Consider the following 25,056-nt stretch of genomic DNA (forward strand, 5'->3'; position numbering starts at 1 on the left):
TCTCAAAATATGCAAATCACAATCAGACACAGATGTTAAAATGAATAGGAAAAGCAAAAAACAAAAACAAAAACACAGGCTCTAAGTCAGAACAAATCCTCTTACTTCACACATTGGCTTTAATAACTGAAGAATTTCACTTTTTATGCCTCCACTGTCCAAAAAGGCACATGTCAGCGTCTTGATCCAAATGTCATGACTTTCACTTTGAGGAACCCACAGATTCACATCATCCAGGCTTTCTAGAACATCTTCTTTAACAAACTGGGGTACTTCTAAAAACTAGAAGCAGAAAGTCATTTTCTATGTCAAATAAATACCCAGGCACAGTCAAATCTGTTTCCAATAAAACTAAGTACACTTAAACTCCACCCCAGGTCTGTGCACACAAGACAGGTCAGGAAGTGAAGGTACTTGCCATCAACCTCACTGACCAAAGTTTGATCCCTAGAACCTACATGGTATATAAGGAGAGAACTGACTCTGGGAATTTGTTCTCCCACTTGCACATGAGTGCCATGGCACATATGTGAACACACACACACACACACACAGGCGCACACACGCGTGTGCATATGTATGTGCACGCCTACACATACACATTATGTTTAATAAAAAATTAAATTTGAACACAATTATTTGCCTTTTAAAAGTTAAAGAGTTTAGATTAGGAATGGTGGTTCAGGCTTGTAATCCCAACTATTCAAGAGCTGAGGCAAGATTTTAAGGTCAAAGCATGCTTGGTATCTTAGTGAAATCCTATCTCAAAATAAAAATAAAACAGAACTAGGGATACAGGTCAATGGCCAAGCAGAAGACCCTAAGAGCCAATTCCTGCTACAAAAGTAAATGGGGGAGGGGGATAGTGCACATATAAGGGGGTAACTGGGGGAGTGAAACTGTAAAAACAATACTGGTGTGGGAAGTGAGACACCTGAGTTCTACTGTTAGCTCTGTCACTCACTGGCAGCACATTAAAAAGTCACAATCTCTGCCTTATCTGACTCATACACAAAACTGGTTCAAATCTACCACAAAAACTAGTTCCAAAATAAAATATAATTTTTACATGTTAAAAAGATAATACTTAGCTGGGCAGTGGCAGCACACACCTTTAATCTCAGCACTCAGGGGACAGAGGCAGGCAGATCTCTGAGTATGAGGCAAGCGTGGTCTACAGAGTGAGTTCCAGGACAGCCAGGGCTACACAGAACAACCCTGTCTCGAAAAACTAAAATTAAACCAAAAAAAAAACCAACCAACCAAACAAAACACAAAACCTCCAAAACAAAACAAACAAACAAAAAGTCCCACTATTTTACATTATATTAGCAACTTCATCAGCAGTTTGCATTGCTTACTAACTTACTGAGAACCAGAACTATGATACATTAAAATTACTACTTCAATAAGGGTGAGCAGGTAAAAACAACTGCACAGCGCTGTCACTTTCTGAATAGAGGAATGTGTAGAGACAGGAGATGCAAAAGCTTTTAGTGATACTGCAGATGGCTTTCAGCAGAACTGTCATGATGATCACATGCAGGAAAGCAGCTTGTAAGTCTTATATTTTACCAAAGTTGGGCTAAGCAGGAAATGATTGCTGGCTGATCACAATACATAAAGTTATCCATAAACAAAGACGCATGATACCAAAGGGTCTGCTACACTGGAAGAGAATTTCCCTCAGTCCCAAATCACCATTTCTTTAGGCTATCTACTTCAGCTTTTCTATTCTGCCAAGTGAAAAACAGCAGATCTCTAGAATTCAGTATCTACAGTTTGAATTTTTCTAGAAGTACATAACAATTTTAAGCAATTTGATATCCACAGCCCAAAACAAATGTAACCATTCTATTAGGTAATCAATAGTCATTCGTTACTTAAGAGACCTTTTTCCTTGATGTCCTAAAAGGCTGTAGATAGGTCAGCATGGGATCCTTTGATGTCTTGTAAGTCTCCCAGAAACTATGTCCAGTCTTTGTAGCCAAAATGTTTTTCAAGCAGGTAGCAGCAGCTGATCGAATTTTGACACTGAAAAACACACATAATTATTTATACGGAATGCTATGCAAATTCAACTGGAAAACTTTAAAACTAAAATATATTATAAACATCTATAAAGTTCTACAGCACTAAAAAAAAAAAAAAAGTCAAAGGATTTTTAAAATATTTCAATTGAAAAGTAAAATTCTTTCTTATTAAGACAGAAACACCACAGGCAATGGAGGGCTACAGAGTCCTGAAAATACAGCATCTGACAAAAAAACATTACTGGGCCTGAGACTGTAGTAAGGACAAGTTATCAAAGTTAGGCTTCACTCTTCAGGTGTGTTTTGGCTAATTACTCACAAGCTGACTTCGAAAACTGGAAATTCTTTCAATACCTAATTCCTACTGGCTATGTTGAAACCATATCCTAGTCCCACCCATGTCTCACCCATGTCCATTCCTGGTCTCCTAATTATTATCACAATCTTTCTTTCTCTGTACTATAGCAATAATTAGCGTTACCGATTCTGTTTCTACTTTTGCCCCTTAGTCGTCGTGCTGGAAAACTTTTTTTTTTGTCAACCTGACACAAGCCAGAGTTATCTGAGAAGGTGCCTTCATCAGATTGCCGAAAAAAGTCTGGGGAACATTTTCTTGATTAATGACTGATGTAGGAGGGCCCAGCCCACTGTGGGCGTGCTACCCCTGGGCAGGTCGTCCTAATAGATGTAAGAAAGGTGGCTGTTCCACAGAGCAAGCCAATAGGTAGCATTCATCCATCAGCTCTACTCTAGTTCCTGCCTTCTTGAATTCCCATCCTGACTTCCTTTCAGAATGGACTGTGAAATAAACCCTTTCTTCCACCATTTGCTTTTGGCCATGATGTTATCACAGCAGTAGAAAGCAAACTAGAACAGTAATCAATTTGTCATATAAAAGCCAGTTATGTATGATGTATCACAATACTACTGCATATAAAAATTCACGGCATATGTATATATATAATACATATATCCTGTATTATATCAGATAAATATAAACAAAATGATCTTACTATCACCCCTGTGTGGAATGCTTTACTCTTATTCTCTCATATGTTAACTCTTTATCACTCAAATCATATGACACTTCTTCAAAGAAGTGTTTTCTGATCAGCTACTGTGGTTATTTACTTAGTCAACCTCCCTCCATATGCTGAAACCCCTTAAATACCTAATGTTTCTCCCCATCTACAGTAAAAAAGAAAAGAACTCTTTATCTGTTGCCTATTATTCTCATGCTTATGTCACACTAAAGGTCTGTGCATCATAAAACAAACACAATTTCAGATTACTGTATATCAGATCATTTTATGATTAAGTTTTCTGTGGAAAATTTCTTCAAAAAGAAAAGATAGATTAAGCCAGTATACATGTTGCAATCTCAGCACTTAAGAGGTAGAGGGCAGAGGGAGAATCAGGAGTTCAGGATCACCAAGTTATAATCAAGTTAAAGCAAGCCTGAATTACATGAAGTCTTATCTCAATAAAGGAGAGAGAGACAGAGATGGAGAAAAAGAGAAATAAATGGATTAACAATGGCAGAATAATCGGGGAATGTTTAAAAAAAAAAAAGGTTAGCAGCAAAACATTAATGTAAGAATTTACATGGTAAGTATATAGATTATTCACTGTATAATTCTTTCACCTTTATTGTATGTATAAAACTTTATATAATAAAATGTTAGGAAAGAACCAATGACAGCAAGTTAACATAACAAAAACAATAACAAAAAAAAATGTAGGTCCACTAAATCAATAATGGAAACATAGTAGGTTAGGAGAGAAGAATAAAGTAAAAAAACCATACATATCTTTAAGAGATGCCTGGTTGGGAGATGACACTGAACTTACCCACTTCCACAAATGGTAATGAGAGGGTAGATAAATAAACCAGTCAATCAATGAAAAACTGTGAGCGCTGGGAATATGACTGTGATGCCAATGATGTGTAAGGTCCTGGGTTTAGTCCCCAGCATTGCAAACCGTTAATAATAATAGTAATAAATAAGAAGTTAATAAATAATGAAAAGAAACTAATCTCACAACCAGCAAGATAAAATAGTAACTGTATATGAAAAATTTGTTTTGAACAAAGAATAATCAGTAACAGAAAATTCTATTAGTTTAAACCTTTGTAGATTAAAAAGTATTTTGCTCCACGGATTATTCTAGAAGAAACAAAATAAAGATCAGCTTGGAGGAACAAAGCACTCTGTTTTTTGGTTGTTTTTGTTTTTTGTTTTTTTTTTGGGGGGGGAAGGTGTTTTTTTGAGACAGGGTTTCTCGGTCAGCCCTTGGCTGTCCTGGACTTGCTTTATAAACCAGGCTGGCCTCAAAGATCCACCTGCCTCTGCCTCCCAGAGTGCTGGAATTACAGGTGTGCACTACCAACCCTGGTACACTCTGGTTTTAAAAATCACTTAAAATAAATTTACATTTCTGTATTTAAAGCTGTCATTATGTACATATGTGAGGGTGAAGGTGCATAGCACAGCATGCTTGTGGAGGTCAGAAAACAACTTTCAGGAGTAGCTTCTCTCCCTCTGAGTTCTGTGGATCAAACTCAGGTTGTCAAGCTTAATGGCAGGCACCTTTTACCTGCTGAGCCACCCCACCAGACTACAATGCCTGTAATTGTCTGTATGGAACCACCTGACAGTTTGCTTATTTATCCTTTAACTTAGTCTCACCAGATTTTAAAACAGACCACCATCAAGTGTCAGGTACATAGGGTACCTAATCATACAAATAATGGGAGTTTCATTAAAATATACAAGATTTTTAAAAATGAGGCTGTGAGTATGGATTGGTGGTTGAGAACATTTGTTTCTGCAGAGGACCAGGGTTTGATTCCCAGCATCCACATACGTTTCAATTGTCCAACTACATTTCCAGTGTATCCAATACCCTCTTCTGAGATACCCAGGCACCAGGCATGCATGTGGTACACATAACATATATGTAGGCCAAACATTAATACACATAAAAGAAACAACAACAACAAAAGAACTGGCAAGATAAAGTGCTAACTTAAGTGAAGTACTAGGATCATTTTCCTGAAAGGCAGATTTGGTTTCTCTAATGGGATGAAAGGCGGCCAAGGACTCACCTGTCCTCTACCAGTGTATTGTTCAGGGCAGTCAGCATTATCAAGGTCCACTGAAGTTCTTTATCTTCAGGCAGCCCATGGGCTTTGGTGTAAGACATATCTTTGCTATGCTGTACAGCTATAGTAGAGAAATCCAGAGGACCTATCTCTCCCAAACACCTTCCAACAGCCTCTACAGAGAAACCTCGTTTTAGTATAGTTATAAATAGGAAGGTATACAACATTCCCACTTTAAAAAGCATTAGCACTGTTTTGTCATGCTTCAAGATTTCAGTGTTTTCTAACATTGGGAGTAAAAAAAACTACAAAATGTATCAATGTTATAACATATTTTTCCCCAGAGAAGACAGGCTATAAGTTAACAATTATAGTAACAGAACATTAAAAGCAAAAGTATTAACATGCCTGGCACTGTATAAAGTATCAACTTTAAACCCTTATGTCATACATGTATCATTCATTAATTTTAAACATACAATTTAGTGAAAAATTTTGAACATATGTCATCATGTCATCTATAAACACAGGCAGTTTTGCTTTCTTTCCACTCTGCACACTTTTCATTTCATTTCCTTGCTTGAAACTCTAGCTACAACATCAATCTACTGCTGAATACAAGCAATAAAGGGGAATAACTTTTCTTATTCCTCATGTTACAGGAAAGGTTTCAGTCTCTTACCACTAAGTGTGAAGTATATTAACACATAGAAGATCACTGTGTTACATAATAAAGCTACTCAGGGTTCCTGGAGCAAATCAGGTTCATGCCCAGAATCAAGACAATGAACAAAGCTGTTCACCTGGGGGGTAGGCAGATCGGAGGGTTCTGGTAGAGATAAATTTCTAGAACTGGGGGGTGGATGCAGATATAGTCTGATTGTGTACAAATACTTAAAACTGAAAGCTAGCTTAAGACATGATTTGTATACCAGTCTATACATAAGATAATTTAAATAAAAACCAACCTAAAAGGTAAGTATGCTAGACAGGCTCCCACAGAGAGCTGAGACAGACACTAGCAAGTGAACCATCAGCAAATTACTTTCCCCATTCTCAGTAAGGCATTGTGGAATGCCAGTTGCTAGCTAACTATAATCATGTGATTTTTCCTTTCTAAGACTACCAAATCTAAATGCCTATATTCAACATGATGTTAGGAATTTACTTTATATTAGATTATGCCTAAATGGCAGCAATAAAAGAATTAAATGATATTTAAAAAATTCTGAGTTTAATCAACCTTCAGAATATTTGTTCCTGTTTTCTATATAGAAAATACACATTAAATACCATTAAGTCATACTTACTAATTTGCAACTTAGTTAAGCAGTTATTTATGATTTTCCTACATATTTATAAGACATTTTAAGATCAACATTTATATACTATCAGTTATTATTGCTAACTTTATAAGTATTTTGAAGAATATGAAAGGATTACCTGAATTAGACAGAAATTTAACAAGCCATTCTTATTTCTCCAGTGAATCAAATGAGAAACTTACACTTATTCTGACCATACTAGAGAGACCATTCGCCTACATCATTTACCTAAAACTTCTCTTTCACCAGTCTGGTTCACTGCCATTTTGGATAACTGCAACAAGCTGACAACCAGCTTCACCACAACGCCATCTTGTGGGTTATCTAGAAATAATTTTGAGAAAAGTGCTTCAGTTATAAGGACAACACATACTGATTTTACACCACTTCCCAAACAGGATGTTTTAAAAGTTTTAAATCATAAGCCGATTTTAAAAATACACAGAGATAGAACATGAACTTCCTTCTGAAATACAGCCTCATGGAAATGACTAGAAAGATTTATTAGCACAATTTATCAAGGAGATAGAGAAATGTCTTGAACAAGTTGAACAGAAAAGTTAATACCTTAGCAAGGTCACAAATAACTGGAAACATAAAACTCATTCAACACAAAAGCTGAGATCTTGCTTTAGAAAGGTCTTTAGAAACAGCACACAGTATTCAGAATTTAAACCCACACCATCCAGTGGCCTCTCTGCAATGATGAAGCTACAAATGATGACGGTGGCAAGAAAAATTTACAAAATAATATTTGAGAAAGAAACAAGAAGAAAAAAATTCATAATGTTAAAATTAATACTCCAAGGGGGTTGTAGAGATGTCTCATCTGTTGAGAACAATTGCTGCTCTTGCAGAGGATCCTGGCTCAGTTCCCAGCACCCACATGGCAGCTCACAACCACCTGTTAACTCAAGCTCCAGTAGAATGCAATGCCCTCTTCTCTGTCCTCCATGAGCACTGTGGTACATATAATATACATGTAAGCAAAACACACACACACATAAAAATAAATATTAAAGAAACAAAACAACTTATACCCTGACATGCTCTCATAAGATCTAACATCTGATCCTTATGTTGTTCCAGTTGTCTTCGAAGATCCTTCAAGCCTTCAAGCCTGGTCAGTGGCAGTGGATTGTAAGCACTTACTGAGAGAAAATGGTTAATTTCCTAAAGGACAGGATTAATTAATATTAGTTGAGTATGTTTTGGATAAGTGTAAGGAATAAAACAATAAAAGAAAAACAAGTACTGTCGACAGATACTGACACACAAAGCAAACATAGAAGAGCAAAGTTCCTTCTTCCACTTTAATTCTGACGATGTTTTAAGGGTTTAGATTCTAAGAGATTCTCTTATCTATATTAGATATCATATATTAAGACTTCAAGAATGCAATAGCAAGCTGAATTGGAAAGAAATGTTTCACTTTTTATTTATTTTGTACTATAACTTGGATTATGTAGCATAATGTAGTAAATATTTTCATATTGATAGTCTTAATAGAATAATTTTAAAATTGTAACATTTAGACAAATTTAGACATAACTAAGTTTATAAAGATTAAAATTCTAAATATCATCTCTAATATTAACTATTACTGACACGCAAAGAAATAAATGGCAATTCTGAGATATTAAGGAGCATGTGCATGTTAAAATTAATACTATTTTATATCATATTCAAAGATAAATATTCAAACTGATCTTTGTCAAGAAGCTTTGCTATCTATACTTTAAGTAAAATTCAAGAAGATGCATAAAGATCTGTTTTGACAGGCTGAAGCGATGGCCCAATGATTAACAGAGCTAGCTGCTCTTGCAGCAGACCTGCACTCAGGTCCCAGAATTCATGTCAGATGGCTCAGGACCAGATATAATTTCAGCTGCAGGGGAATTTGAAACCTTCTTTTGGCTTCCTTGGGCACATGTACATATAAGGCATACACACAGAGAGACATAAATTTAAATATCTATGCATATTTTTAAGATATTTGGATTTTATTTACGGAGGTAACTCTCATGCATTACTTTTATTAGAACGGAAAGTACTCTGTCCTTATTAGTGAGGCACTGAAGTTTTAAGACATTACTACTGCCTATGTTCTGTAACATAAAACTATAAATGAAATTTTTATTACCTCTAAGAGTGAAAAAGGTCCTCCACTATATTTGATATTCTGTTGGGTAAGCCGTAAATCCTTAAAAACAACATGGTCAGGAAAAGGATCCAAAAGCTTAATTGTGACAAAGAGGTTTTCATTGTCCTTGTTATCTATTACTAAGTACTTCAACAGGTCCAATACCTAAACAATTGCCAAAGGAGAGAGGAAGTCTTAATTATATTCGGAGAGCCAAATTCCATTAACACCGATAAACAAACAAACCAACCAACCTCTGCTAACCTAGTTCAGAAGAAATGTTCTAACAGCATGTGTGATACCCAGCTATTAGCCAGTAGTTTCAAAACTCTAAAACACTTGCAGTGCTACACATAATGGGAATAACAAATCCAGTGCTAGTGAAACATTTTATGAGATCTCACATATCATTACGGTGGGGACTACTAGCTCTACTTTTTAATTACTTCTACATTTTAGTGTAATAGACAACATTATCAGATTTATCAGCTCAAAATTACCTAGGGCTAAGTAACTGATTTCAAAGAGTAAATCACTAAGAATGCCTTCCCCACCAACTATCAAGAAGCCTTTCTATTAAACCTGTTAGCCACACCAGGTAAACATAAAGTGTTCAATTCCTGAGAGTGTCATTTATCTCAAATACCCCTGTTCAGATGAACTGGGAAATTACCTGTTCTTGAACCTCCTGATAATCCACAAGGGGTATAAGTGTGCCAACAATAACATGAAGATGGTTTTCTAGAGCATCCTTACAGTGAGTTACAGCTGTATGACAAACTCGACTTAATAGGTCACAGCAAAGGGAAAAGCTACGAAATGACACATCTGTGAAATGAGAAGGCCTAATAGGAAAAATAAACGAATGGATGAATAACAACATCTAAGAAACTACTTTGAAGTAATATTTCAAGTTATTTTTACTCAGTCTCTAATTCTTACATGGCTTGGAAAAAACTGACTTTCATATCTAATATTTCAATGGTTACAAACCAATAAAGAAAAAGGATGCCAGAAAGATACAGAATAGGCAATCCTAGCCACCTATTTTCTGATAGAATTACTGCGAAACAACAACAACAAAAAAACCCATCACAACTGTTAAATACAGCAAGACCTCACTACTTTACAACAATAATCATGAAAAAAAAATTAAGTAGCAAACTTAAATAAGCCAGTAACAAGTAATGAAACTAAATAAAAAGTCATCCAACAAAGTCCAGGATGAGATGACTTCACTAAACTGATACTGATTATTTGCAATTATTCAAAAATTAAAGAATTTCTGCCAGCTCATTCCACTGGACCATAACTAGCCTGACACCAAAACCAGATAGTTAGATAATAACAACAAAACTATAGGCCAATATTCCTGATAAGCAAAGATACAAAAATCCTCCACAAAGTACTAGCAAATATAACTCAACATCACACAGAAAACATAACACATAATCAGGTGGGGTTCATACCAGAGATGGATGGTTCAACATATACAAATCAATAAAAGTGCTAAACCATACATCAAAAGAATTAAGGCTTTTAAAGCTATAATCATCTCAACAGCCAAAAAAGCATTTGAAAACGTTAAAACCTGAACAAAATAGATATTTTAAGAATATATATTAACAAAATACACGAAATTCACTACTAACACCCTGAACAGAGAAAAGCAGAATAGTTTCTCTAACATTATGAAAAAGACTAGAACTCCTTTCCCACCACTTCCATTTCAAGACAGTGACAGAACAGGAAAGAAATAAATAGTGTCTAAAATGTTAACAGAGAAAGCCAAGTCATTACTATTTGCAGGTAAACTTAAAAGGCACCACAAAACAAAACAAATATACAAACATCCAAACTATTAAAACTACTAAATGTGTTCAGTGAAGGTGCAGTTTATAAAATCAACATTAAAGAATCAGTAGGATTTCTTCACACTGATAATAAGGGGGAAAAACACACACAAAAAAAAATTTAGCTAAACAGGAACAATCTCTACAAAACAAAAACAATAAATTTATAAAATAATGAAACAAAGGAAAAGGGAAATCCTTTAATCACTGAATAATTATTAAAATGTTCACTCTACCCAATGCAATCTACGTAATTCCTAAAGATACTAACGACACCTTAGAGAACTAAAATAGAAATTCTAAGATTCAAACAGAACACACACACACACACAATCTCAAATAGCCAAAGCAATTTTAAGTAAAAAGAAAAAAAAGAGTATAATACTATTTTTGATGTCAAAGGCATAGTAGTTAAAACAGAATGAGAGCTGAAATACAATAGCATGAAAATGTACATACAGACCAATGAAACAGCAGAGTGGTCACCTATAACCCCTGGATGCAGGAGATGGACAGAGATCCTGGGAACAAGCTGGCTAGTACCAGACCAACCTTACTGGTGCGTTCTGGTTCCATTAAAGACGGTGACTCAATGAAGTAGGTGAAAAGCAATTCAGAAAGACTCCTGACATCAACTTGAGGACTCTACATACTCATTTCCAAAACACACGTGCTTGTACACACACAAAAGACTGCTAGTGCATCAGTGCAATGCATTATTTACCTTTTGTTGATGTAGTGAATCAAAGTATAAATAATATCCCGAAGAACAAAGGCCCAAGCTCCTCCCAAGCCACTTGTTATATCTTTCAGTAATAAACTAACAAACAGGTGATATATTTTAAGAATTCTGTACTTTTTATAGATATTATTTGTCTCAGCTGCTTGTTTGCAAATGGCCAGAAGAATTTTCTGATAGGAATCCTATAAAATAGATACATTTAGAAAAAAATTTTAAATCAAATATATTTGACTGCTGTTAACACAATTAATAATGTACTACATGATCATTTAGACATGGGCCTGATATCATATGCAAAATATTACACTGAAATTGTTAAGAGTCCATTTTACTTTTTAAAAGTTGCCACATTAGTTTTCAGAAAATAAACTGAAAGTCAACAGATTATGATGAAACAGTAAATATGCTCCCTGAGTTAATTAATACAGGCAGTGTCACAAGATCCTGACTTAATATTTAAATATGTTTAGTTAACACTAAAACACTTAGATACAACTGGTAAATCAAGTGCTTTCCTTTTTAAATTAGTAAAGTAAAATTTCATGTTTTCCCCCCTTCCCAAGATACAGATTTTCTAGCTGAAAAGGACTTTTCTTACCAATTAGTATACTAATAATGCAATGAGTACTTACAGGGATTTTAGAAAGAATTTCTAAAATGCTTTTAAACTTGGTTTTATGACAGTTACTGATGTAGGCAAATGTTGCCTTAATAACATGTGATGGAAAATATGGTGGATTAGGAGCAGGATCCAAATCCCTAAGAAAGTATAAGGAAAGAAATAAAGTTATTTAAAGAAAAAAAAATGTATCAGTGAATTTCCAAACTGGAGACTTTAATAACTCCCAAGTTATTAAAAACAAAACTGGTTTTTCTATTGAAGAACTATGTATTTTTAAAAATCACAAATGATAAAACATAGTTCACATACATGAATCAGGCATTCTCCCCATGGACTCAGTATCAGATGATCTGTTTAAAATAACTGAATTATGTAACATTTTATAAAGTTAATGGCAGACCCAGAGTTGGGCCTCAGCACAACTTCCCTTCAGGTCTGATTTATGATTATACCTGAGTATTGCAAGACCAACAGTATCTTAAGCCAGGTGATCCATAAGAGTAGTAATATTATTTAAAATAAAATTATAAAGTCTAAGCATTTTTTCAGTGTAACTACTAATGCTTAGCACAGTCATCCTATTTTCAGCAGGGTACAGTGGCACATGCCTTTAATCCCAGCACTGGGGAGGCAGAGGCAGGCAGATCTCTGAGTTTGAGGCCAGCCTGGTCTACAAAGTGAGTTCCAGGACAGCAGCACTAAGTAGTGAAACCCTGTCTTACTAAAAAGAAATCCAAACAAAATATTTTGGTAACTGGAGAGATGGTTTAGCAGTTAAGAGAACTGACTGCTTTTCCAGAGGACCCAGGTTCAATTCCTGGCACCCACATGGTGGCTCACAACTCCAGTTTCAGGGCTGGGTGTGGGGGAATGAAGGAGGTTCTAATGCCCTCTGTGGCCACTGCATGCACGTGATGCACAGACATACATGCAGGCCAATCACTCGTACATATAAAAATGAAATGTTTTAAAAATACTTTTAAAAACTGAGAATTTTCAAGTAGCTTACAATCACGCTTAAAAAAAAAATCACACTAATATTCATATAAAAACCAACTGATTTCCCATCTAAATTAAACTAGACAGCTAGGAATACCATAAAGGAGGCAGAGAAAGGTATTAGGTAGCTCAATGCTTTAGTACCATAGGAAAAATGAAAGTTTTCCAAAAAAGTCAGCAGAAGAGCAACGATGGTAGGAAGGTTGCAGGGAAGGAGACAGGTCGTTAAGGGGACTCTTGAACTACACCTAGCTCTCTAAGTATGAAATGGGCATACCCTGAGAAATCACAGAGCTCAGTGCTTTGACTAGCATCAGAATCAGCTGTTTCATGTAGTGTCATAAGCAACTCCACCACAATCTCTGGTAAATTACTAATGAATACTTGATCAATCTGTAGAAACACAAAATTACAAAATATAAAACACTTTTATATCTGTGATTTTCACAACAGCACAAAGGGTATGTGTTAATTTCTTACTTCAAAACTAAAAAACATTAAATTAAATAAAATATAATCAAGCCTAAGTTCTTCAACAAAAACCTCTACATTTTCTTCTATAGAGCCAATCCACAGAGTGAGGTAAGCTTAGCAAAATCATACCCAGCCAACCTTCCGTACCTTCTATTTTACAGAACTTTAAATGACTTCAGATTTACCATAAATTCCTCAAATTACAAGTTCTCCAGGTAGCAAAGTTCCATAATCTACACTGTTTCTTGGTTTGTATTTTTATCTTTAATTCATTTGCTAACTCTTTAACGATTTTAACTGTTAAAAATCTTTGTGACTGGCAATAATCCTGTAGTGTCTTGTATCCTGATATTGGATGATATTCCCAAAATCTGAAGCCAGTACAACCCTTCATCAATAGTCACTAAAAGGACTCCTGTCTAAGAGACAGATTTCTCACCAATCTGCTTCTGCTACAGGTAATCTCACAAAAGACTGCCAGCAAGAATCTATGATCCCTACCTCTGGGGTTACAAGTGTGAGGTGTCAGCCAAGTCAGCTTTTATTTGGATGTAGGAATAGGAAGTTAAGTTGCCATACTTGAGCACCAAATACTTTACCAAGCCATACCCTGAAGCCCAATAACATTAAAGTCCAAAGCTTACATCTTTCTTCAGTAGATAAAGGTACACAAAGACTGAAGCCATACTTGTTTCCCTAGGAAGTCTTCGCCTTTAAGTGTATCGTAGACCTCGGTAGCAGTCTCTCTCTTCTGGGCTATGCTGCTGTCTCCTCTGCCCTCATAGGCGAAATAAGGAAGAATGTGTACAAGAATCTTTGGGAAGCAGTCTATCAACAGACTTTTCCAGCCCTTTTGGATCTGATTAGCAATGGACTTCACCTCATCAAAATGACTTCTAATCACCAAATGTGGAATCAAAATCTTGTAACAAGATCTGAAAATGTTTAAATTTAGGTTATAAAGTTCTCAAAGTAAAATTTTACATCAAAATAACAAAATGATTTAATAGTCAGTAGTTAAAAGATCACTTTAGGTCTTTAAATGTTCTTTTTACATTTTACACTTTTTATGTGTTTAAAATGTTATAAATACAGGTGTTTTGCCTGCATGTATTCTATGTACTGCTCTGCATGCCTCTGAAGACCCAACCCCATATAGGGTCTTCTGTAGTACAGGCTGGCCCCAAACTCCCCAGGCAAATGAAAATGACCTTGAACTACTGAGCCTCCTGCATCTACCGACCTTCAGAGTACTGGGGTACAAGTAAGCCCCACTGTGCCTGGTTTACACAGTCAGCGCTGAATGGAGGGACACGAGCACCCTAGGCATGTACTATACCAACAGAGCTGCACGCTGGGCACACTGTACCAACAACGCTATACTTAAGTCCTCACAATATCAATTATCTTGCAATAAGCTTTGAGATATCATAGAAATTATGATTAAATAATCTACTATCAAGCAAGAGGAATGAAAAATCCAGTGGGAAATAATGGCCACTAGTAATTTATCTTTGATTATTTACCAAAGGGAAGATATTTGTGTGTAAACGAGATGCATAATGTATTAGCATGGCTTACACAAAGATACACAACTGATTGCTGATATTGCTACCAGAAATTCTAATTCAAGTACATCCTTTGATACATTCTCAAACTTTCTTTTTTAAAAACCAGGCTACTTCCTACCTGCAGCTAGGGATGGGAGAGGTAGGAAAAGGGGGCTGTCAAACACTATTGCACACAGCATAGATAAACCTACCTATAGAAATCCTCAACATTTGTATAGTTTAACAAAATAAAAGGAAAAGAAGATAGGTTGTATTCACTGTCTTGAAGGTTCAGCCATTCCAAAACCAAGTAATCTAGATGAGAAACCATGAAGTCTTCTAAACATCTATAACCAAATGATTCAGAGACTTTCTCTAAAACCTGCACAAAAGAAAAACATGTTGTTTGAAAAAATAAGGAATAATCATCATTTTGGTCCTTGTTAATATTTAAAATAGCATTTTATAACAGTTATCCAATGATTTTCTATCTTGATTTCTTTATCAACGAATGACACAAGGATAATAAAAGAGAAAATAGAAGATGTGTTTAATATAACTGACATAACACTCAGCACATAGAAAACGCATAATAAACATTAAATAAATAATAGCATAATTTTATATAGCTAACTATATCTCAAAGGAAAAATCTAAGAAAAAATTATTTTCGGCCTGACATCTAAATTTTTTTAAATCCCAAAACATGCCACTTTGTTGTTTTTAAAATACAAAATCCCAATTGTTTGAGTTTACTAATGAAGACTCAGGAACCAGACGTGGTTATGAAAACCCAGCTGACCTCCCTATTCCACCAACATCCCAGAAGAAAATAGTTTTATCTTCTCCACACTGTCTTAAATACCCTTCAACTCAATGTCCCTCTTTCCTGATTTTCTTGTCAACTGGTTACCTACTCCGCCTCTTGGCCTATGGTTGGCTTTATTCAGCTCTTGTTTACAGAAAGCTCTTGGGTTAAAGGTGTGTGCTAGGGCTGAGCCACAAGAAAGAGGTTTTTCCAGTATATAATCTTGGGGTTCACAGTGTGATCAAATATCCTACAATATCAATTGAATAATGATGTAGCATAATAAAAAACTTCTTATAAACTCATTTTAACCAATAGGTAAAAGGTTAACTCATTTAAGATCATTCTCTGCAGGCTGGCCTACAATATTCTGAACCTATGCTGGTACAAAGTTATTTGCCTATCAGTCCATATTCATCACATTAAAACCTCCAACAGGAACTAAATAATCAACATGGAATGGAAGAACAGGGAGGGCTGCTACATTCTACAATAATGGGATGATACAGTTGTAATGATTAAACCCAGGCCTCTTCCCTAAATGAATCCTAAAAGCCACGCTGCCCTGAACTTTGTTTTCTGGTCTTGTTAAATCGTAGTGTGCTGCTCCACAATGGATAATGCAAAAGCAAACAAATGTCTCCAAGTGTTTCCCTCAATAAACACTTCCAGAGAATATGTTCTATGTGGAGAGACCATTCACTTCTGCATATTTTCAGTGAGTGCTATATTTTATGAAATGCTCTTAAACTGACTAAGACGAAAGTCACAGTAAATACAAATTCACATACCACTTAAAAGAATTATTATGTTTGGCTGTGGAAGGGACTATAGCTGAGCAGCACAGTGCTTATTACAAAGTACAAGGCTCTGTGTCCAAGTCCCAGCAGTGTAAAGCACCAGAGCATATGCACGTAAGCACACATGCACACATTTTCTCTCACACACACTATTAAGCTTCTTTTTAATATTCCAAGTCTAAAAACCCAATTGTTTCTAATTGTGCTACATACAATGAGAAAGTATTCATCATACCTTTTTCACAAGATGAAGTTCTAATCCATTTTCCTTCACAGATTTGCATATAGCAAACAAAGCCTGTTTTTCACAGATAGGGCTACAGTGCAAGACCACAGCTATCATCATCAGTAAAACAGATTTTCTATTATAAATCTCATCCAGAAGATCGGGGTTCTGAGTATCACATAACTTCAAAAAAATTGTAAGAATAATGACTTAAACATCTTAAAATGGTAAAGCAAGCAAGCAAGCTCAAATCCAAGTATTCTCTAACCTCTGAATAGCCTACACTGTTTAAATCTTATAAAAATGAGCTAAGAGAAAAGACATAAGAAACAAGGTTTTCCACAGCTAAGAAAAGCTGTCATTTCCCAGGATCTAATGGAAACAGTTACCATAGGAGAAAAAAAAAAAAAAAAAGATTTTTCCAAAGGATTAAAGTACAAACAGCAAATGAGAACAAGAAGTATTAACGAGTTCTTCCACTACAAAGTGGTACTCCTAAGAGGATTTTTATTACTAGGACATCTTTATAGCGTTTCCTTCTTTAAAAATTGTTGCCATCTATATTATAAAAATAAACAAAAAAGTCTTGAAAATAGAATGACATGCTTTCGGTTTATTGAAAATTACTTTTTAAAAATCTCCACTAGGCACCATCTTCATTTTAAAAATTTATTCTTATATGTGATATTTTGCCTGCATGTATGTCTATGCACGGTGTCTGCAGAGATTAGAAAAGGGTGCCAGATACCCAGGAACTGAGCTACAGAGAGTTGTGAGCTGCCCTGTGAGTGCTGAGATTCAAACCCTGGTCTTCTGTGAGGAAAGCCAATGCTCTTAACTAACAGCCATCTCTCCAGCCCTTATCTGCGTTTTTTTAACTAGCTGCACTTACTCTACAATCCAAGTTTAACTCAGTCTTTGAATAGTAAGGTCACAGGCACACACCACCAAACTCTGCATCTTTTGGTGTGTTCTCGATTTTTCTTTTTGTTTTAAAAAATTTCTTAAGCTAAACAAGCCCTTTTAATATCTCAATGTATTGAAATGCCCATTAAAGTTGGATTGTCCTCACAAAAACACCATAGAAAAGTTACAGCAAAAGTAATTGCTATTAATTGACTCCTTCTGACCTATAAATTACATTCAGAAAAATTTTATTCAGTCTATACAGATGACTTAGACAAGCTTTATAGAGAAACTACTAAATACAAACTCTCATCTCAAGTGTGCTAAAGAAATAACACAGACCACACGTGTGAGTGCAGAGCATATATGTTAGCATAATTAGGTTAGCATAATTACCGCTTCTCTTATTCCTGCCTCTGCCTTCATGTATGCATTTTTAAATGCTGTTTGTTGAAATTTCAAAGGAAGTGCTTTCAAGCATTTGGAGGAATCTCCTTGTTTCATATGCTGGAATAATCTTTAAAAACAAACAAACAAAAAAGATTAATTTATTTCAAAGCCTACATATCAAAGCATATTACAGAACAAAAGTAAACCAGTTTGTAAGGTAAGTATACCTTCTTTCTTTGAAAGACTAAGTTAGCAATTCAGACCATCTACTAAATGTTAAGGTCCTTGATCTATAAGCCAATTTCTCCTTTAAAAAAAAGAAGATTCCAAAAATTTTTAAAAACTGGTGAGATTTGAAAGCTGTCAGAAAGAATCACTGTCCTCTTACCAAACACAAATCAGGAGCCCACAAACTTCTGTCAACTTGTTCTAATATTTAATCACCCCAAAAGTGAGTAGCTCCATACGTCAATATTCAGTTTACATTATATTTTATGTGAAAAAAGGTTATCAGTGCCTCTTACATATCCACATATTTAAGGCATCTCTGTAATAAGTTTTGTCCCTGATAATTTTTAGGAATCAAATTTTTATAATTTCTGATTGCTACATTCTGCTAGCTTTTTGAAATAGCCCAACATTATATGCCTAACAAATTTGAAACCCAAAAAAGCCAAACGAATCCTAATTATTGATCTTTCTTGAATTTAGGAGATTCCCCATGCTACTACTACACTGGGCTATGACACTCATCTATAACCCTCTAAACCTGAGAACTTTAACTTCAGTTCAATAAGCATTTAACTCCCACACACAGCCACCTGCAATCTTGACAATGCATTAATTTCTTACTAACACAAATGAGGATTGAGACAACATCTGGTTCACGAAAACACCACTGTCATAGATTCAAATGATGGACACATTAGCACTAATATCATAGAGCAGCAGTCTTCAATTTTCCTAATGCTGTTTACCCCTTTAATACAGGTCCTCATGTGGAGATCCCCAATCATAAAATTATTTTTGCTGCTAGTTCATAATTGCAATTTTGCTATGAATTGTAATGTAAATATCTGTTTTCCGACGGTCTTAGGCGACCCTCAAAGGGGTCACAACTACAGGTTGAGAATCACAATCATAGATTATGTAATTACTTGGACAATTCCATTATGGCGACCTTCTTTTACTGGTCACTTAGGTCTGAATAATATGCAATTTTTCAGCTTTGATGGTTTTAAAGCAGCACATAATTTCTTTTCCAAATACATTCATTTATTGCACCAATTATCAATGAACAGCCAGCACAGCCAAATATTATTTTAGGTTAAAAACAGCCATGATATCAACATCATAAAAAATGAAGAAACTCCCATTTTACTGAATCACATAAAGCTGTGTAATATCCGAATATTCTACACCTTCTCAAGTGGCAGTAGACACATTTCACTCAAATCAATGGCTTGTTAGCGCCATAGCACTAAGCAAATTACCTCTCAAAGCTAGAGTTTTCACTTGTAAATTGAGGACAACAATGTTATCTAATTGAGAAAACTGTCAGAATAAATAAAAACATAAAACACAGGACTTGTACACACTGACTAAGTGTGCGTTGCTGTCATCAGCATGTGGAGAGTGCCACCAGCAGCATTACGAGCACTTCAGGAGAACTTCTCTTTACCTGTCCACTGACCCTGCGGCCAGCATCCGAACCTGATGATGATCATCTGCCAGAAAGTGTGGAAATACTTCATTTACAGGAAAGTCTTCTCCTTTTACATTAAGAACTGCCCATTTGGAATATGGATCAACCTATAGTAAAATAACAATTAAGATTAAATACAAAACATTATGAGAAAAACCAGTGACTAGCATGCAGAAATAAAGGCAGCTTTAGCCATCCCAACAAAGAACTTTCTAGTAACACGGAATAACTCACCTCAAGGAGAGTCTGAAGACACTTTACTAATGCCATTCTTACAGAGAATATGCATTTCTTCTCCTTTGTTAGATGCCTGAAAACAGGTAAGATTTTTCAATGCAATAATTACTCAAACAAAGCAAAGACCAAAAAAAAAAATCAATGGATATAAGCATTATCACAGGTTATTTCAAAATTTGTTTTAAACTAATTCTTACTATATGGAAAATGCCAATATATTTATCTTTCCTAAAATTCAAGCTAAATAAAACAATATTTCAGTTTGATGTACCTTATCTGTTTTTTATCTTAGAACTGATACACTGTGGGTAACCATGCTATAGCAAACTAAAGATAAACAGAATATCCTTTAAATTTGGTCATTATAATATGAATTTAAAAACTATGTTCTAAGCCAGGCGTGGTGGTGCACACCTGTAATCCCAGGACTCAAGCAGGCAGAAGCAAGTGGATCTTTGTGAGTTCAAGGCCAGCCTGGTCTACAAAGCAAGTCCAGGTCAGCCAAGACTACACAGAGTCCCTGCCTCAAAAAACCAACCAAACAAACAAAATCTGTGTTTTATATTGACTCAGAGAAGTCCTTATTAATCAAAGAGAATGAAGCATCTAAATTACAAACATGTGATTTTCTATAAGTATCAAATATGTTGTTGTTGGGCCAATGACTGCTGGACCCTGAGTTCAACCCCTGGGACCCACATAATGGAAGGAGAAGAACTGACTTCCACTAGCTGTTCTCTGACCTGCACATGTGCACATGTTAAAATGTTATTGTGAGACTATGAGTGAAATACAGTGACAAAGCCAAATGGTTCATTTGGATGACCAACAATTCATTTGGCTTGGATTGTTGCACTTTTTTATGCAACATCCATGTCAAGTTATTATGTGATTTGAAATTTACAGGGCCACATGCTAAACATTTTAGAAAATAAAAATTATAAAAACAATACAGCTTTTCAAGTAGGGAATGGAAGACAGAGCTGGGGAAATGGCTCAAGAGAGAAAGTACTTGCTACCTACGTATGAAAACCATGGTTTGGATCTCCAGAACTCATGTGAAGTAAGATGCAGAAGCATCCATATGTAATCTCAACATACCTACAGCAAGATTTGTAAAGGAGAAAAAGGAGAAACTTGTGGACCTGGTAGCCTGGTGCATGAAGCAGTGAACATAATACCTGCTTCAAACAGGTACAAGTGAGAATGACACCCAATGTTGTTCTTCGAATGTTACGGTAGTGCAGTGACACACATGTACCCACACTCATACAAGTGAACATTCACACAAACATACATACTAAGAAAAGGAAGACAGACCACTCACACTTTTGTTAAAAGATGCAAAATGTTATACAAAACAAACAAAAAAATTCAGGATTGTACAGAGTTTACACCCGTATCTAGAGATAGAAAAACAACTACAAAAAGAGACTTATGCCTACCAAAATGCGCCAATCACTGTCAGGAACTGTCCTTGTGCATTCTTTGTGCTCTCAGTGTCCACACTGTCCCAACACAGGCTTGTCACTATATGGAGGACATTGCTTAAAATTGCTTCACAAACATCTTGGTCACGGCGATGCAGAGAACATACAAGGCTGTGGTAGAAAAGGTTTAATGTTACAAGCTTGCAAGAACACGTCAGTTTATAATTTAAAACAGGCAGAACATATGGTTTTTGTTTCTTACGATAATGGTTTCAGAAGTTCAGCAACATCTTCCATTGGTAACGAATGTTCCTTTCCAGGAAGCTCCTTCAAAAGCACTAAGTACTAAGGTGGTTAAAAATAAATAAATTAACAAATAAACAAGTCACCAGCTTTACCCAAAGATCACTTACTTTAAAAAAGCATATGTAAACAAATCGAAACATGCACACAGCTGTAAATTTCTAAACACAGCATATAATAAAAATATCTTTAAAATCAAATGCTAGATTCAAAACTCCACACAACAGCCATAACTCAAATGGTTAAAAATCCTGACCATATGCCGTGGAGAACTGTCATATTGGGGAATATATCAATCATCTGGCCAGGTAACTAAGGAGTAGAAACAATAACCTCTATTGCTGAAATTCAATAAGTGATCATTACTGTCACTGCTGCAGTTAAAAGATAAAGACTCTGAGACTATACTATGTCTCTACACTCCAAGAAAAATGTAAGTTCAATGGTGAAAAACTACTGAATTCTGGAAAGCAAAGATATATTCTGAGAAGTAAAATGTCCTAATCTACCTACTTACCATGGCTACTTTGTAACTATGTTACTATACACACAAAGATCTATGTTATAAGTAAATATTTATAATGGCAGTTATAACCGAGCAAGCAATTTCTCAGGTGTTAATTTTCTAGTTATACCAAGAAATCCTAAGAGGTATTTCTTATACACTAATAAAGGATTTGTTAAAAATCCTCTTCAGTGTCTAACATGTGAGTCGTATGTACTGTTACTGAGAATGTAAAGTAATTTGTACCATCAAAACTTTAAGTATATTATCCTTCCCACTGGTCAGAGATAAGACTCTATGAAAGTATTCAGGAAGAATGAAGCCAAGGGTCCCAACAGGATACAATGAAACCTATTTTGATTAGAGAATGCCTGTGGATGTTTAAGACATCCATGGCAAGGAATTAGGAACTCACCAAGTATGACTGCTAGTTTACCAGAACCAAGGATATAACCTTGAACACACCCAGAAGATACTCAATGGGCCAGGAACTATTTCCAAGTATTTACTGGGAATGAGGTAAGGGCATGTTTCACATAAGAACTTAGTTTCATAGAAGGATACAGAGTAAATAAATTCATTATTTATTGACAAAAAAAGGACCAACAAGGGAGCTACAAGTTTGCAGAGGAAAAAAAAGCCATGAAGTCATGAATTGGAATTGAAGGTATATATTTAGTGGCAGTAGTTCAAAGGCCAAAATTCAGACTTCAAATTTCATGTTATAAATTAACAGTCAAGATCTATGTTTTGCTGACCACTGATTACACTCATAATCTCAGCACTTGGAAGAAATTTAGCACAAGCCATCCTGGGCTACACAGGAAGAACTTGTCTCAAAGAAGATATTTCTTGTTCCAGTCAATAATAATTCATAAGAATTACACTAAATAATATTCAAAATACATTCAAATTTTAAAGCTTCAGCATCCACTTTAATTATTTCATTGCATGTTAAAGAAAAAAAATGAGAAATCTAGGCATAATAGCATTTACATCTTACCCCATTTATTCAGTGAGACTGCTTGAGCCCAGTCTGAGAAACACATACACACACAGAGAGGGTATGTCTATGACTACTCTCAGATTTACCTTTCAGAAAATTAATTTCAATCCTTCAAAGTGACTGTTCCACTCTTAAACATCTAACTATTACATTTACATGACAACACCAGACAAAATCAAAAGCTTCTTCAATCTACTTGACTCACCACATGTAGGTGGAGGGATTTAGTAAGATCAAGTGTGCTAGAATCAAGCAGCATTAACAATTTCCTTCTAATATCAGCGCCTCTAAAAGACACAGTAATGCTCTGAGATGCAGTTACACAGCGGCATAAAAACCTGAGCATGTCTAAAAGAAGGTGATCTTGCTTTGACAGATAGTCAGCATTCAAAGGATTCATGGCACCTAAAAATAAAAGGCACTTATTAACACTAAGAGAGGGGTACAGTAGACAGATACATCCTCAAACATCTCTCCACAGTCCAAATAATCTATCGTGCAGTTTTTTTAAAAACTATTTTAAATTCTTTCATGAAGAATAAAATAAGAAACTAATAAATTTGATTTTTAAAATGAGAGTAATTTAAAATGTGTAATAAGGAGGGGAAGTGAAGTTCACTTGACAAAACTGAAACCCAGAACTCAGTCCACAGTTGAAGGGGGGAACTGACTCCTGGAACACTGTCCTCCAATCTACCTCCACATGTGTACCCACAATAACACACACACACAGAAATAATAAAAGCAACACACACACACATTTTAACAATATGTGGGTATGGTGGTAAAACACTATTAATCTCAGTACTTGTGAGGAAGAGGCAGATGGATCTTTGTGAATTTGTAGGTCAGTCTGGTCTACAGAGTGAGTTCCAGGACAATACTGCAAAGTAAAACTGTCTCCAGAAAAAAAAAAAAAAAGTCTTAATTGTATAGAAAAAGAACAATCCAAGTAGACTATACCTAACAAAAGTGAAATTATCATTAAAGTTCTTTTCAGTGAGGCCCCTTACGGTGCCAAATTAATATAAATGGTAAAAGAAACTCCAACAGTATTTACCAACAGTATTCTGGTTCTCTCCAGCATCATTTACATCACTCACAGTACCAGCACTAAACAGACTTGAGGATGATGGACCCTGTGCCTCCATCAGATTTTCATCAGCACCATCTTTCACTGAATGCACTTCTCCATAATCAAATGGCTTTTTTGTACGGGATACCTTTAGAAAGGAGTAACAAAGATGCTATTTTCAACTTCTTTTAAAAGCACCCTAATCCATCATTGTGTAGGGAAATGAATATATAAACTGGAATCTGTTTAGATAATAGAATAACAAAACTTTACAAATAATTTCTTATATTAAAAAGTATCATGGGCCAGGAAGGTGGTTCATGGAATAAAAGCACTTGCTACCAGGCCTGATGATCTGAGTTGGGACCCTGAAAACTACATGTTAGGAGAGAATAAACTCCAGCAATTGCTCTCTTACTTCCACACACGCACTGTGACACACGTGCCCACACAGTATAAAAATAAATGTGATAAAAAAAAAGAATTCTAGCAGTCATTCTGTATTATATTTAAACATTCAAACACCACTCTATTTCCCCACAAACACACAGAACTATACTTTGCAACATTTAATAAAATTTTTAAAAGTTAGTATCAGAAATTGATGGAAGCATAGAAAAAGTATCAACTATTTGGTAGGACAATAACAATATTCATCAAAATTAAACTTAAAGCTGAGCACAGAGGCACGAGCCTGCAGTCCCACCTCTTTGGATACTTGAGGCAAAAGAACCATTTAGGCCTAGAGTTCAAGGCCAGCCTAGGCAACACAACTAAGATCTTCAAACAAGCAAGCACACTCCCCAAGGTTCTCATGC

General features: G+C 35.5%; 1 protein-coding gene across 4 annotated transcripts in view; it reads right to left on the bottom strand.

Moving 5' to 3' along the window:
- The window catches only part of Atm (ATM serine/threonine kinase), an 89,741-nt gene that overhangs the window by 38,509 nt on the left and 26,176 nt on the right, over positions 1–25,056 (bottom strand). For all 4 annotated transcript variants that reach the window (XM_060373907.1, XM_060373906.1, XM_060373908.1 and 1 more), the window contains 20 exons: positions 24,224–24,386; positions 23,369–23,568; positions 21,612–21,694; positions 21,365–21,520; positions 19,917–19,992; positions 19,659–19,789; positions 17,984–18,104; positions 16,691–16,864; positions 15,060–15,229; positions 13,986–14,232; positions 13,101–13,216; positions 11,835–11,961; positions 11,185–11,384; positions 9,281–9,452; positions 8,608–8,772; positions 7,505–7,637; positions 6,693–6,788; positions 5,143–5,314; positions 1,893–2,034; positions 106–282 (listed from right to left, as the gene is read on the bottom strand). In XM_060373907.1, coding sequence (XP_060229890.1) covers positions 106–282; positions 1,893–2,034; positions 5,143–5,314; positions 6,693–6,788; positions 7,505–7,637; positions 8,608–8,772; positions 9,281–9,452; positions 11,185–11,384; positions 11,835–11,961; positions 13,101–13,216; positions 13,986–14,232; positions 15,060–15,229; positions 16,691–16,864; positions 17,984–18,104; positions 19,659–19,789; positions 19,917–19,992; positions 21,365–21,520; positions 21,612–21,694; positions 23,369–23,568; positions 24,224–24,386 — 3,021 coding nt within the window. The remainder of the gene's footprint in view (positions 1–105; positions 283–1,892; positions 2,035–5,142; positions 5,315–6,692; positions 6,789–7,504; positions 7,638–8,607; positions 8,773–9,280; positions 9,453–11,184; positions 11,385–11,834; positions 11,962–13,100; positions 13,217–13,985; positions 14,233–15,059; positions 15,230–16,690; positions 16,865–17,983; positions 18,105–19,658; positions 19,790–19,916; positions 19,993–21,364; positions 21,521–21,611; positions 21,695–23,368; positions 23,569–24,223; positions 24,387–25,056) is intronic.

Source organism: Meriones unguiculatus, chromosome 1 (genome assembly GCF_030254825.1).
Source record: "Meriones unguiculatus strain TT.TT164.6M chromosome 1, Bangor_MerUng_6.1, whole genome shotgun sequence".
Lineage (NCBI taxonomy): Eukaryota > Metazoa > Chordata > Mammalia > Rodentia > Muridae > Meriones > Meriones unguiculatus.